General features: G+C 43.8%; 1 protein-coding gene across 5 annotated transcripts in view; it reads right to left on the minus strand.

Annotated features, from left to right (window-relative positions):
• erbb4b (erb-b2 receptor tyrosine kinase 4b) overlaps positions 1 to 15,425 on the minus strand; it is a 241,435-nt gene that overhangs the window by 123,866 nt on the left and 102,144 nt on the right. For all 5 annotated transcript variants that reach the window (XM_079733037.1, XM_079733034.1, XM_079733035.1 and 2 more), the window contains one exon: positions 3,813 to 3,964. In XM_079733037.1, the coding sequence (XP_079589163.1) occupies positions 3,813 to 3,964 (152 nt within the window). The remainder of the gene's footprint in view (positions 1 to 3,812; positions 3,965 to 15,425) is intronic.

Raw genomic sequence — 15,425 nt, forward strand, 5'->3', positions numbered from 1 at the left:
TGGAGGAGAAGAGAAAAGGACAAGATCTCAAGACAGTATTGTAGTTATTAATCACCTCACAAGTGTCGATTCATCTGCTATAGAGGCAGTTGGGAAGATGGACTCTATTTACTGCTGAGGCCGTTCAGGGGCCTTTGGGAGGGGCAGCCATCAATCTCCCGGCTATCGTTAAAAGATGGGAGACGGAGCGGAGGCATCAGTTTCAATCACCCAACCCCCCACCACCCCTGCCTCCCCACACACACACACACACACACACACACACACACACACACACACACACACACACACACACGCTCACGCAAAAAAAACAACACACACACACAGTCACCAGCAGGCACGCAAACACACATGGACGAATGTACACACACACACACACCCACACACCCACACCAACACCAACACACACACACACACACGCCCCCACAGAGGCAAGTGGGAGAGGTTAATGGTGTGTGTGTGTGCAGCACCTCCACTTTTACCCTCAAACTCAAGGTGAAGCCTTCCCCTCCCTGAGGAGACATACCATTAACGCACCCTTAATGCGTTGAATAATAATAATAACAATCCCTAAAAATACACTTTGGTGCCCCACCCCCGCCCCTGGCTCCCTTGTTGTTCGGCGCCCTGCGATGCTAATTAGCGTGTTCTATTAACCCTTGTTAATTGCCAACGACGCAAAGGTGGGGCAACCCGGCGGTAGGCACCACTGGGAGCCATTTTGGGAAATGAGCGGGAACCCCAGGTGGCCGCGTAGCGTCGTAACGAGCGTTGACACGGCGAGGGACCGTGTGCCGGGGCGGAAGGAGACGAGGAGGAGCGCAGGCGGCGGGGGAGGAACAGGAGGGGCTCTGACTAGCCCTGACTTTTCCCGACCTTAGACTTAAAATAAACCGCATTGTTACTCTGTGGAGGGGCTGAGAGAGGGAACACACAGGAGGGAGCTCCTGAGTGTGAATTAGGTCTTAAACCAGAGGAATGATTGCTCTTCCCCAGTACAAAATGCATTCTGTGTTGAGCTGAATGATAATCACAGTTGTTCATTATTGCCACTGCATCTCGCTCTCTCTCCCTCTTTTTTTTTACACTCTCTCATTCTCTGTGTCCCTCTCCCGGATCTTTTTCCCTCTCCTTGTCCTTTACCCCTTCCCCTCAAGTCGATGGGGAATAGCTGGTGGCAAGGGACCAATGGCAGGACTTAGCCATCTATCGGTGCGCTTTGCTCTTATTCCCAGCGGTGTTTTGATGGGGATTGTTTGTAGGAAGTGATGCCATACTGGCCACAACTGTGATGAGAACTCGAGAGTGCCGAATAATGGCTTTCTGTTTTATTGTGTTTAGATGCAATTTTGTAGCTGTTCAATGCTGGCTTTGGATACAAAACAAAGAACAAGAAAAGTCTTTGTGTGTGTGTGTGACGCTACTCGTCTTTGTACCCCGCATGGCGTGCGGTCCGTAAGGTGTGCGGGCTGGAGAACATGGATTCCGTGCAGACCCTCTCGGGTGCCCTGAATGTGGAGCCGGGGCAACTGTGTGCTATTCTGACACCAGCCGTGAACATGCTAATGGAGAACCTGCCGGCAAACTATTCCAACCTGCCTGATGTCCTCTTCACCACCTTGGTTGGAGAGCCCGTCACGTACAATATTGACCGAGGCTGGTGAGTTAGGGTTAGGTCTGCATTATGATGATGATGATGATGATGATGATGATGTAGTGAGAACTGTGTCCATGCTCATCTGCCTGTGTGTGTGTGTGTGTGTGTGTGTGTGTGGTTTGGTGTGTGCGTCTGCGTCTGTGTGTGTGTGTGTGTGTGTGTGTGTGTGATTATCTACCTATTTTCACTTATTTGTAAAAGACACAAAAATAACAAAATTGCTTCTTGTTGCACAGTAGGGATCCTTTGTTCCTAAGTTATGTGCAGAACATCTGCGCCGCACACAGGACCAGGACCGTCTCCTTCACATCCGTGATTGTCCTCCAGACACGTAATGGAATCAATTGGAGGTTAAAAACCCTACCCTACATCTCAGGGTTGTCTTCACGTGACGCTGTATGTGCGCCTACATGCAGGCCTTGCATGCACAACCCATGCACGTTTGTGTCCGTCCAGCCTAGCGGCCAGTGATTGTTCACGAAAATTATTCCTCTGATTCAACAACCCGGGCTGGGCTGCTCTGTACTTTGAAAAGAAAAAATAACATCAGTGGACAAGCTATCAACGTTTAACATTGATTTCTATCCTCCCCTCCCCTTATTCACCGCCACACATGAATGGCTGCTACATATTCTCCAATGACAAAGTATTTGCTGTACTGAAACCCCAATTGCACATGTCTATTCACTCAGGTGTTTCAAGGACAGGCATTTGTTGAAGGTGAGGAAGATTTCAATAAGCAGGATGATGGTCTTTGCATCTCAAAGGAAGGGGGTTTCATATGTTTTGCACATTGGTTTATTAGGCATTCATGTCCTTGCAAACATCAGTTAAATAACCTGTTTTTCTAAGCAGATGATTAACATTCAGTTAATGTTTAACTGATTAATCAGTTCAACAAAATCAATTAAATTGGACCTGGGTCTATCGTGGTTCAATTTGGCCGGATAAATAGTACATATACCCTCCACAAAAGTTGCCCTATTTGAGTTTCATTGGTAAATAATGATATTTGTAAGGGCTCAAAGACTTCTACTGCTTCAAAGAAAGTCTTTAATCGAGCTAACTTTAATAAAAAATAATAATCCCCTTCGTTAGTATACGGGGAACATTTATTATGAAAGAGGGAATTATCCTGAATATGAGAGAATTAGGACATTTGGATTCTTATTTTTTGTTCTAACGAGAAAAAGATGATGACAATCAGTCAGCCACTCAGAGCAAAGAGAAAAACTGCTGATGATTTTAGATTATTCCTGATTAGAGCCGATCCTCTCTCTGCATATGATTGGCTGTGGGGTCACTTCAACTTATAGATGATTGGAGGAACCAGATCTGAGTTTAGGACAGGCGATGGCCAGCAAGTTTAAATTAGGTAAGCCTTAATAACAAAGTCTGCAGAGTATGTTCTGAAGAACTTAGTGGATAACTTCTTGAACATAAAGCAAACAAAATTTTGGATCATCCATTAAAAGAACAAAACAGTTTGAGCAGTAACTCATAAGAATTTTTTTGATCAGATAGGTGTGATCAGAACACAAACATGGTGTCCACATGCTGGTGTGAACTCTGTGGCTAGATATGTGATCGGCTCTCTCATTCCTAGCAAGGGGCACAGTCGCAATGTGACTAAGCTCCAACAAAGTCCACACCTGTCAGTTAATGTCCCAACATGATCAGATTACTAAAGTTGAATTAAAAGGTGTTATTAAGTGTAACAAAGGCCAACCAACATGATGCCTACTGGAAACAGTGTAGATGTGGTAAAAAATCTGTACGAAACTAAACAACAATTTGAAAAAGGAGAAAAGAATTACTGAAAAAAACATAATAATAGTTTTGGTTCATAGTGTATGAACCAAAGTAACCAATAGTTTTGGTTCATTTGGATCATAATCATGAACCAAAACAATACTTCATACTTACTTAAGAACCTAAAATAATAATCGGCTAACTGTCGGCTGAGGCGCGTGTGGCATTGTCAATCAAACTTGAGATTCAGTAATCATTTCTGGTTGTGTTGCGGGATGTCTGTTAAGTTTCTGTCACCACATCACCGCCACAGCTGCATAAGAGAACATGAAAGTCATCCCAAGAGTTGGGTCCTAACAGTACACGTGTGTGGCATTGTATCATGGTGTGTTCTGATCCTTACTCTCAGGAAGGTGAGGTCCCTGCTCCGGTCGATGCTGGTGATCTCCAGGTTGCCCATCACCACTTCACAGTTCTCGTAGTACTTCCTCAGGGTGCGGTACTGCTGCTCCAGGTCTGACAGCGTGCTCAGCTTGTTCTCCGTGCCGGCACACACTGGAAAGGAAAGGAGGGATACAAGGAAGGTGTTTTATTAAGGAGGAAGTATGGGTGCGTGGAAACCATTCACAGCACATTAAAAAAAGAAAGAAAACCATGCCAAGGAACACAGCTTGGATAGTAGGAGAAATACTGCAGAACCAAGATGACTCTCAAATGTAAATATTGCTCACATGTACATTATTTCTATACAGATACTGTTCTGGGAGAACCAGCCACATTTTGTTGTTTTGCATTCCATATTTTGTTTTGAAAGAATAGCGTTTAATGTATTGTTTTGAGACAACCCATTTCTTTATTCAAATATATAGTCCAACATGAAAACAAACTAAAGTGACGGAATATATCAACAACACTTTTGAACATTATGTCATCCGTTCAAGCCTATTCTGCTCTCTCATCACGTTTAGCTTGTTTTCTTAAATTATAATTATGTTTAACGTAGTACTCTATTCATTGCATTCATTAATGTTAATTTAGCTATTCTTGTGCATAAGAACTGTAGGCTCACATAATAGCTTTTAATGCAGAATAAAGATAGCTGAAACCGTCATTGCTTTCCAGTAGTTGAGAGACACTTCAGAGACAGCCTGAAAATCCCATTCTTTTTTACATTTAATGTTTTTTTTACATTCATTTGCATTCATATCTAACCCTGCCACAGAAAGCACCTTGTGTATTCCAAAATTCATTCTCCTGCATAATTAGAAAAGTGAATAATGAATCAAAATTGGGTACAGTCATTTAACGGCTATAACCCAGCTCTTGATGCCAGCCAAAACACACATTAAGGCAAGAGCAACACTGTCCTATTCCTTACTCTGGATGTTGTTATTTATGCAATTTATGATCGCCGTGCCAGTCAAAACACAATTACAGAGGGAACAACCACCCCTGCAAAGCACCACTACTCTACAAATTGGGTGCCATTGTCAGTGGAGCCCCGCGAGGGGGTCTGCATAATATTTAAGTGTGGCCAGGCACTAAAATCCAGCTAGCGACCATATGGAGTCAACCAAAAATAGCGCCAGTTGCGTCACACATAACCTTTTGGCAACATAATAGTGTCAACCCTGGCCTTTTATCTATGGAAAGATGCATTGACTAAAATAATTACGAGCCAATCAAAAATATAAAAAGGCAATGTCGGGGACTGCAGTGTTTGGCAAGAGTTGGTCGCTGTCAATATGGAGTGTGTTGAGCTACGGTCCTGACCACCTGATTTGCCCTTCGGATGCTATTGGTATCCGTTGTTGCGGGACAGTGTGCCCAGTCTGCCCCCCCCCGACCCTACCCCGACCATAGGGCAATCACAGGCCCCACAGAAGCCCTCTCTAGCTGCTGCCCTAGAGGCCACGGGCATGACAAGTAATTAAACCAAACCGTTACAAACCATCAAACACTTCGCCCCTACAACCGACACCAACCATCTGCCCAGTCAGCTGGCCCTGCCCGCTAGCTGCTAAATACGCCAAACACAAACGCTCAAAATATAAATACTTTCACATGCAATGAAACACACAGCCACACACACACACAAATGCAATAGAACTCGTAAAGGTTTTGTTTAAAACACACACAAGTACCAGGGATTTGAGGTTGCCGCTGCTGAGAGGCAAAGCTATTGACTGAATTTTAAACAGAAATGTGCTTTTAATGGTCGAGATCTTTGTGCTCCCTTTGTGTGTGTGTGTGTGTGTGTGTGTGTGTGTGTGTGTGTGTGTGTGTGTGTGTGTGTGTATGTGTGTGTCAATGCCGGAGGTGCTGCCACATCCTGCGTCCAATAGCCAACGTTTGTGTTGGCTATTTACATGTTAAACCAATGTTGGTTTAAACTCTCAGACGCTTCCTTTAGATCTCATGTATGCCAACTCGCCACCCATCTGTTGGAATCGCTTGGCTTCATGCCCTCATGGCGGGCAATTAAGAGAGTCAAACGCATATAATCGGTTTCATCCTCCCACCTCCATGTCCCATTCTACGGCGCAACTTTCAAATCCCATTTTCTATTTAATCCCCCCCACCTCCCCTCCCCACCCACCATCGTTTTTAGACCACCCAAACGGAAGAAGCTAAAGCAGCTTCCAGGCAACACCGGGCAATAAAGACAAATGGGCTTTTGTCCAAACAATTCACTCCCGAGCTGATATTAGATTAGCCGAGCTATTTCAATGTTACCTGGACAATACCCCTACGAGCTACGGCGGCGGCGGCTTATCTGACAGCACATAGCATAACCCGATGCTCAGGTATGATCTACGGCAGGCCGGGGTGTTTTCAATAACTGTTAGCGTGAGCTGGAGGGGAGTGGGGCTGGGTCATAAAGTGTAGATGGGTGTAATAAACAGTTATTGAACCCTGGGGGTAGGGTTACCGAGATCGCAGCGAGGAGGGTAGGTGGAGGGGATCCATTGTGACGGGTGCAGCACTGTGAAATCCACTTTTGTGTGTTTGGGAAGGCTTTTTTTTCTTCCTTCCTTTTCTATTTTATCCATTAGCTTTCCCCAGCACACCTTTTCTAAGCTGCACGGCTTTTGAAACCGGTCGCTAACCATTCGAAAACACCTGTAGGGATAGATTTTGTGTTTGGCCATGATGTGTGTTTACAGTTTCTCTCTCTTCTACGTGTGTGCTTCTAATGAAGGATTATATTAAAACATGTAACCAGGGTGACTCAGAGTAGCACCTGAACCACAGCAACACACTTGCCAAGATATAATATGTAATTGTTTGTTTGTGTGTCTGTCGGTGTGCTAGTGTTTGTGATTGTGTGTGTGTGTGTGTGTGTGTGTGTGTGTGTGTGTGTGTGTGTGTGTGTGTTTGTGTGTGTGTGTGTGTGTGTGGGCGAGATCGTGCACCAGGTGTGACTACAACTTGGATGTATTCCTATCCCATCTACACATCTACTCCATTGATCTCATTTCCTTCTCCATAAGGATTTGTATTAAACAGCCTATCCTATCTCTATCTATAGATGGGGTTAGGGTTAAGTAACTGCAGCCATGATGGAGTATATAATTAATACCAATCAGTTTGATGGATTTGAATATCACACTTCAGTGGAATCGTAGAATGCCAACTAGGGACAGACACAGGGCAATGGGTTGTGTTTGTAAATGTGAGCATTGGGGAGTGTGCATATTGTTTTAATTTAAACATAGGGATTACAATTTTAATAGTGATAGATTGAGGAAATGTATCATAATTCAGGATCGGTCACTTCACGTAAAAAATGAGCTTATGAGTCAATAGGTGACAATGCATTTCTTTTTCGCTCAGGCCTCCCTGGAGCAATTTTATTATTTTGTTGTCACAGCAACAAAACCCGCTGCTTTCTTCTCTGCTTCTTTGGATGGCTTATTATTTAATGAGAATGAGGAGAAAGTGTATCCAAGCGTGCACTGTATGCAGTATAATGTGTTTATTGTTTTTCTCTGCAGCTAATATCAAGACAATAGGCAGAAAATCATCAATCATCAGAGTGAAAAAACCTGTTATTTCACAATAATTACAAATATATATTTTTAATCACAGCAGGGCCAGAGAACATCATAAATATAAATGCATCATCTAGCCCTCATATCAACAGTGAGTGGGTGAGAGAGAGAGAGAGAGAGAGAGAGAGAGAGAGAGAGAGAGAGAGAGAGAGATAAAAGAGGGGGTACATGGAGCAAATAGAGTGAAAAAAGCCTGCTCATGAATTTAATTTTAGATAGCATTTCGCATTGCTTTTTAAAGGCATAGCACAAATGATGCTGTGCCAAATGCATTTTTTACTTAAATACTTAAACTGGGCTTTCGCAGAATACAGGAAGTAAGGTGGGTTATCCGTTTGTATCAAAAGTAGTAACACCAAAAGCAGCTAACAGGCATATAAGCGGCTCAAACACACTCAGTCTTATCCATCTGCTTTCACTTGCCATCACGGTCAACCAACTTGCAAGGTCAGCAGAGTCTGCCTGTCTGTCTGACAATGTGTTTGTTTGTATGTGCGTGTGCGTGTGCGTGTGTGTGTGTGTGTGTGTGTGCGCACTCTTAACTGTGGGAGTCGGTTTAAGGAAAGACAATGACTTTCATTCCAAAAAAACATTTAGAATTATTAAAAAATCTACAAACAAGCAAACAAGCCCCTACAACCTAATGCTGCATTTCCAGCCGTGTCCCTTTCAGGATCATCCACATCCAATTACCTCAAACACGCAAGTTGTTTGGCGACCAGCCCCTGGCCCGGACCCGGTCTCGCTGGCGAGTGCTACACAACAACTTCATCAATAGCAACGTGTAAGATTATCGAACGCCGATACGAGCGGCGGGTCTTAGAGGCTTAACGCATCCGCTGCCAGGGCGGCCGGGAAAAGGTCATTCGGATAGCCAGTAACGGACTGAATTAAATAACGTTGCAAATGTCACCTCCGCGAGTAAACACTGTCAATAGCGAAGTCCGTGGGCAACGTGCTTTGAATAATCTGCCCCCTGCTGAGATATACTTCCAAGCAAACGGCGTTAAGTAATTTGTTTCCACAACTCCAGGTGGCGCCGGTGTCATGAGACGTTAACGTGGCCGCGTTGTGTCAATTAAAAGCTTTGAAGAAAGCGTTCCGTTCGGCTCCTGCAAAACCGATCGCTGCGGATGACACCGACGATGTCCTTTGTGCCCTAATGGCTACCAGATGAGCTTGGCAACTAAGTATGAGTTACGGGCCACCGTTGCTGTCTGCAATAATGGCCCAGATTATCGTCCCATCTGCTCACCGGGTTTAATAAGCGCTGGAAACAATAAAGCGTTGAGTGTTTGTCCCCATAGCGCGGTCCGCCGGGGCTAACCTCTCAGCGCCCTCTGAGCTCTGGTCACCCTAACAACAGAGCTGCGACCACCTCCATATGGCCCAGGGCTAATTAGCATGAGCCCTGGCTAGCACTCTCCTGAGCACTGCCTCCAAACGGGAGCCATTGACCATGGTAACGCTATATTGGCTGTCAGCTCTGGGCGAAACGTGTAACTAGCATCTTCCAAGTTTAAACATTAAAGTGTGATCCTTGCCCCCTTTTCTAGGAGTACCCATAATCGACATCATCATCAACGATCAATAATCAAACAATTATCGGCCATTTGTGATATTGCAATGCAACAGCTTGCCCTAGCACGCTCACCCCTTTGGTAATGGATCTGTGGTCCCTTTGTGTAAAATCTGCTGTTTTGAAGAGGCGCCAAAAAAAGAGAAAAGGGTTCATTTATTCCCCCATGGCCAAACTTCCAAATCGTGCCTATGATGCAGTGGATGCCACTACTTAAAGTAAAGAAAGCGACAACGGATGGAAAAAGGGCAGGCTTTCCACAGGGGGGTTCTGCCTCCAAATTGAAGGATTTTCCGTAATTCACAATCAATCGAAAGGTTTTCAAAACTCAGCTGTGTCCCGAGAGACGGAAAGCCTGCAAGTCCTCTGCCTAACCTTTCCTTTTTCTCACTCCTCTCTGTCTCTCTCTGGGATTAAGTCTTTAAAATTGAAAAAGTCTTCTTAAATAACAAGGGAGTGATTAGTCAATCCTGACACATACTTCATTACCCCTAATCCTCCTATGCCACATATCCTTGACTGACTGCACTGCTGACACAAGGTCTAAACAGAACAAGCCTATACACTTGGGAGGTCCAGTGCTAGCAATGCGTGCGCACGTGTACGTGTACGTGGGTGTGTGTATGTATATGTATGTATGTGTGTGTGTGTGTGCGTGTTTGCATGTGTGTGCATGTGTGTTTCTTTGTGCACATGTGCAGGCGTGAGTGTGTTCTGCATATTTTTTCTTCACATTTCGGAGGGCTTCTGATCCCAATCCAAGTTCTTGTAAAAAAAATCCTAATCTGTATAACCCAGTGGCTCCCCATAAACCCAGCAAATGGGGTTATTCAGGCCTCCGACTCAAAGAGGTTGTCTCCAGTGACTCAGGTGCTAAACAGGGTCAACGTTGTGTTCTACATATGCTCATAGCGGAAAATGGTCCAACACCCAGAGGTATGTTTCCTCCCAGTAGCAGGGCTAAACAGAGAACGATAGCAGGTAGTCTGTACAAGCAAGTCAGATGAACAGCACACCTGCTGAATGTGGATTGCGCTGTGTGTGTGTGTGTGTGAGGATACAGAAAGAGACAGTGAGAGACATGGGAGGTGAGAGAACAGTGCAAGGAATGGGATTGGGTCTGTCATTTGCATATGTGTTTGTTTGTGTCTGTGTGTTTGTGTGTGACATTATGTGTGTGTGTGTGCGCGCGTGCCTGCGTGTGTGTGTGTGTGTGCAAACATTGGCCCATGTGCCAGCCAGCAGATAAGACACAGACATGGAGCTCATGGGGTTAGTTACATGAGCACAGACGTTGTTGGAGTTATGTGATTGCCGGAGAAATCATTAGGGTTTTTTCTAACTGAAAGACACAACATCGGTACATAATCATCGTTCATTACAGCAGCGTTCGGGAACGGGAGCTACCCTGTTCTGGCACGCCATGCCTCAAACGCGCAGGCAAAATATACACCGTCAATTATGCAGGAGCAGCTGCTTTTCCTCGCCGCTGTTGACTTGAATGCCTCATTATTAGCTTAATATTGATATTGGTTTAGCGAGTGTTTGTGCAGTACACATATCAGTCTTTACTGGAAAAATAAATTCAAAAAGTGGACACAGACGTGGCCATGAGATCGATGAGCCTATCCCCACTCAGAGAGCTGTGGTCCATTCCCTGCTGAGGAATCCCTGAGCAATCTACTTAACCTCTTTATACTTGCACCAGGGGGAAAGCACTAGCCAACTGAATCCTTGCAAACTAACCAGCGGGCAAGAAGAAGTACTCTCTTTGGGATCAATAAAGTAAATAAATGTGCATGCGTCTGTACACACATACGCATGCACAAACAAAAATGCATACACACGTAAAGCATATAGTAAATATAATATTTCTGTGTTGAGAACACTATGGTAAAGGGTCCCAAACCTATATCAGCACTAGAGCACAGCCAACTAACAAAAATGGCATGTGTGAGGTATTGTGTGTGTGTTTACGTGCTTGCATGTATGTAAGTGTGTGCCTGTAGTAGGTGTGTGTGTGTGTGTGTGTGTGTGTGTGTGTGTGTGTGTGTGTGTGTGTGTGTGTGTGTGTGTGTGTGTGTGTGACATTTGTTCGCCCACCTCAAAGAACACTAATGGCAAGAGCCACAGGCTGCAGGCATTACGCTTGGCAGTTGAAGCGTTTTACTCCCGATCCTGAGCTCCTCAGTTGAAACCCTGCAGTGTGCAGGTCAGAGCACTGTAGGGATGTGAGTGTGCATATGTGTGTGTATGTGAGCATTGTATTCCCATGCTGCAGAGTAAAGCTTAGCTACTTAATACTCAATCCACAAAGCCTTGTGATGTACAAATGGCCTTATGAACAATTATACCATACATATTTATATCAATATGTGCCTGCGTTGGGTGTTTGTGTGTGTGTGTGTGTGTGTGTGTGTGTGTGTGTGTGTGTTTGTGTGTTACGATTTTAAGGATGATATCTGCATAGTTTCAAAAAAGTTTGTTTGCACAGCTGAACATTGTGACTAATAATATAAAACACCCCATAATCCTTTATATCAATTTCCTCGATTCCTAAATCTCTCTTGGCTAAGTTTAACAGTCTTACAGAATAATCATGTTTTGTCATGAATGTCATTCATGTCTTACAACCACATCATATTTTTGCTTCACTTCAGTGCTAGAGACAACAATCATGTGTAATGCAGAAATTATAGGTAATCGTATTATATATCTGAAGCCTAAAGTAAGTGTTCTGAGTTGACATGGCAAATATTAGGGTGAAAGAGGTGCAAAGAGATGCATGACAAGATTGATGCACTGCAAGGACAATTTTCATCAGCGTCTGTACCTTCCCTTTCTCCCTCTCTGTGTATCTCACTGTCTCACTCAATTAAATCTTACTACTATAATAGCAGGCTTGTCGCACCACTTACTCAAAGTTACTTATGTGCGCATGTGCCAAGCAGCCTGCAGCTCACACACACACACACAAACGCATACGTACACCGCAAGCACGCACATACACACCGCATACATACACGCACATGCGCACGAACATACACAAAAACGCACACACACGCGCACACACCGCACGTCAATACAAAGGCAGCGTCACATACATGGAAGCGCACACACAGGCGCGCACACACGCACGCGCACACACCGCACGTCAAGACAAAGGCAGCAGGACAATCACCGAGGTAAGACGTTATGTTTTTAAACATAACAGCTCCGCCATCGACACACGTGCAGGTAAGAACACACACGCACGCACACACACACGCAAGCACACACACGCAAGCACACTGCAGCGACAAACTCTCTCAGGTAAGACGTTCTGTCTATAGACTGTAGAAATTGCGATAAAAGAAAAGACAATTTCTCACCTCGACAAGCAACGTCAGGTCGATCATTTTGTTATATAAAAACGTTATATTCAAACATCGCGCCGACCGGCATATCAACACACAAGTGACGTGATCTTAAAGAGGCAGTATCCCTGTAACGCACCAAAAACATGGGGAATTATGTCTATAGAGTCCACCACAAGACTACACTTTGTTGCTCAAATGTAATATTACCCTCCTCCTTGAGCCTCCCGAAATGTCTTTACACTTTGTTGCTCAAACTTAATATTACCCTCCTCCTTGAGCCTCCCGAAATGTCTTGCGATATTGATATCCCCCTTCCCCCCTGCGGCCTGTTTTAGTTGTTTTATTCATCTTATGTTATGTGTGTATGCTATGTGTAACTGTAGGCTACTGCTGCCTGTCTTGTCCAGGACACTGGAAGAGATGTTTAATCTCAATGATGATTATTATTTTCAACTAACCAATAGTAGTTGCCTTGCATTTTTAAATGTCAATGCACTTTTCAGCCCTGAATAACAGTAAAAGCTATTTAATAATTGATTTGCATGCATAGTATACTACACTTTCCATTGAACAATTACCCCTGTTAACATAAATTTACTAATTTTAAAATGTAATCAAATGCTCACACACTAGCTGCTTTCAGACACACGTGTAAGTCCTGATGTTCTCCTGATGAGCCGTATGTGTGAACAATATTGTGTTCGTGTAGGAGTCAATGACCACAACGTGTTGCTTCGTTCGTTGCGTTTACTGAACTGACGCACAACTTACATTTTACGACCTTGCCGTATAACACTGCTGAAAACCTTAAAGACACAGTAACCTGTCAATAGCAGTGCATAACCTACAGAGTCCAACAGGACACATTATGAAAACAAACTGCATGTTTTCAGACATAACATTTTCCCCCCACCCCCCAGGGAACAGAAACATAACAAACAACATATCCCGACATTTGTACCCTGAAAATCTCCTGAATTATACTACCCCTGAGGTAGTATTTTTTCCGTAGGAAATGTACCTTATATGTGAATGAGGAGTAGAAAGTCGATATTTCTCACACCACTTCAGTGGTCGTGTTGATGACGCATCTGCATGACATTGAATGGCCCCCTAAATGATAACCTTTTCTTCGCTGAATGGTTAAAAAATATTTAAATGTTGTCACTGCTTTTAAGAGTCATTTGTGGTGATCAAATGTTGTAACATTATAGGCAAAATGTTATATTATGCGCTCAGAAATGTGTTACATTCGAATGGGGTTTCCACATTATTGCTATGGGTTTATTACAACTAAAGGTTGAAAACTCTAGTTACATTAAAATCTCTTAAAACACAGTATCTTAAATATTGACTTACAAAGCAGCACCTTTACATGCATGTCTATATCTGTTTTACTCAATGGCATTCAATTAATGTCAATAATATTCTTTCCAGTTGAATTTCATTAAACTCATGCAGACCTGTAGACCTGCAGCTATGTGAATAATGACACACACCCTATTTCCCAGATAAACTTTGTTGAAGATGGGATGCATATTTGTGCTAACAATAGATTTCACGGCTAGACGGTCGGAGAAGCGTCTAGCCATCTAGCCACGTCTCCTTCATGCCTCCACCTCCAATCTCCTGAACTCCGCCATTGTGTGTTCCTGCCCATGAATCTTAATCTGGTACCCAAACAGTTGCCATCAATTATCCGTGGCTGCTGCTAACATTTCCCCTGCCTCCCATTTCTCCCCATTAAAGAAAAAGTCACATTTTTCCCTTGGCTGTGACGGAATTGCCTTGCCCACTTATCCAGGAAATGATTTCTCAGCAGCTACTCAATGCCTCGGTGCCACAGGTGGAGCATATGAGTGAGATATGTGTGTTGTGTGGGGGCCTGTGTGTGTGTGTGTGTGTGTGTGTGTGTGTGTGTGTGTGTGTGTGTGTGTGTGTGTGTGTGTGTGTGTGTGTGTGTGTGTGTGTGTGTGTGTGCGCGCGCGCGTGCCCACCGCACGGGCATGCGTGTGAGTGATTGAAGAGAAAATATTTAGTGTGTACACAGATTTTCTAAATGTAGTGTTACTTAAGTGTACGTGTGTCCATGCATGCCTTAAAAAAACACACAAAATGGTCAAAAAGAAAAAGTTACAAACTAAAATAATATACAGATATGTATCCAGCTATTCTGCCCTTTCTATAAAAAAAAAAGGAAAAAAGAAAAACTTGATTATGTTAGTTTTGTGATAGTTTGACGCTAAAATCGAAATCGCGATCAAAATCAATCACCTAGCCCCAGCTGATCCAGTCAATTTCCAGGACCCCCACTTTGCCTTCATAATAAAATGAGTTTGGGGGGAGGCATCTTGTCTGACCAAGGGCCCATCAGCAGGCCAGCAAGCAGCAGGTAAAAGAAAAAAACTCGTAAAAGAGGTTACATTTACTGCAATGACTCAGCAGTCCTTAAAACAGGGTCAATGTTGCAGCCTCTAAAACCACTAAGTGATACCCTCCCTTGGATACGTTTTTTGTAACTTAGACACCTCATCTTCTTTGTGGGATTGTCACATCCAGCAATAGTTTACATTTGACATATGCTCAATCAATCTAACGTATAAACTATAGTGACAGTGTTAAGCAAGCCTGGGTGTGTGGGGGTGTCTAACAGCTCCTTCGATTATCAGATTATTCCTCATGATGTTTGCACATCAAACAAATGTAACTATTGCATCATTAACTTGCATTTCCTCTCCAAACACAGTGAAAGAACTGTAAAAACCCCAAGAACAAGTTCATTTACTTTCCATATTCTTCCCACATTTTTCTCCTCTATGGTTTTGTGATAATTTGCCTTTGGCAGATCCTATCACGAAGTATGCCTTCAACAAGCTAGCCAATCTTTTTTGGTGAATGACACATGACGACCATCTTGCTGTCCCACTCACATGTTGTTCTCACACAGATCCCAGCAGAGAGCAGCATGGCTCTTCGAGTCTGCAAGGGAATGTGCGTGTGTGTGTTGCGTGCGTGTGTGCGTG

Source organism: Pollachius pollachius (genome assembly GCF_949987615.1).
Source record: "Pollachius pollachius genome assembly, chromosome: 3".
NCBI lineage: Eukaryota > Metazoa > Chordata > Actinopteri > Gadiformes > Gadidae > Pollachius > Pollachius pollachius.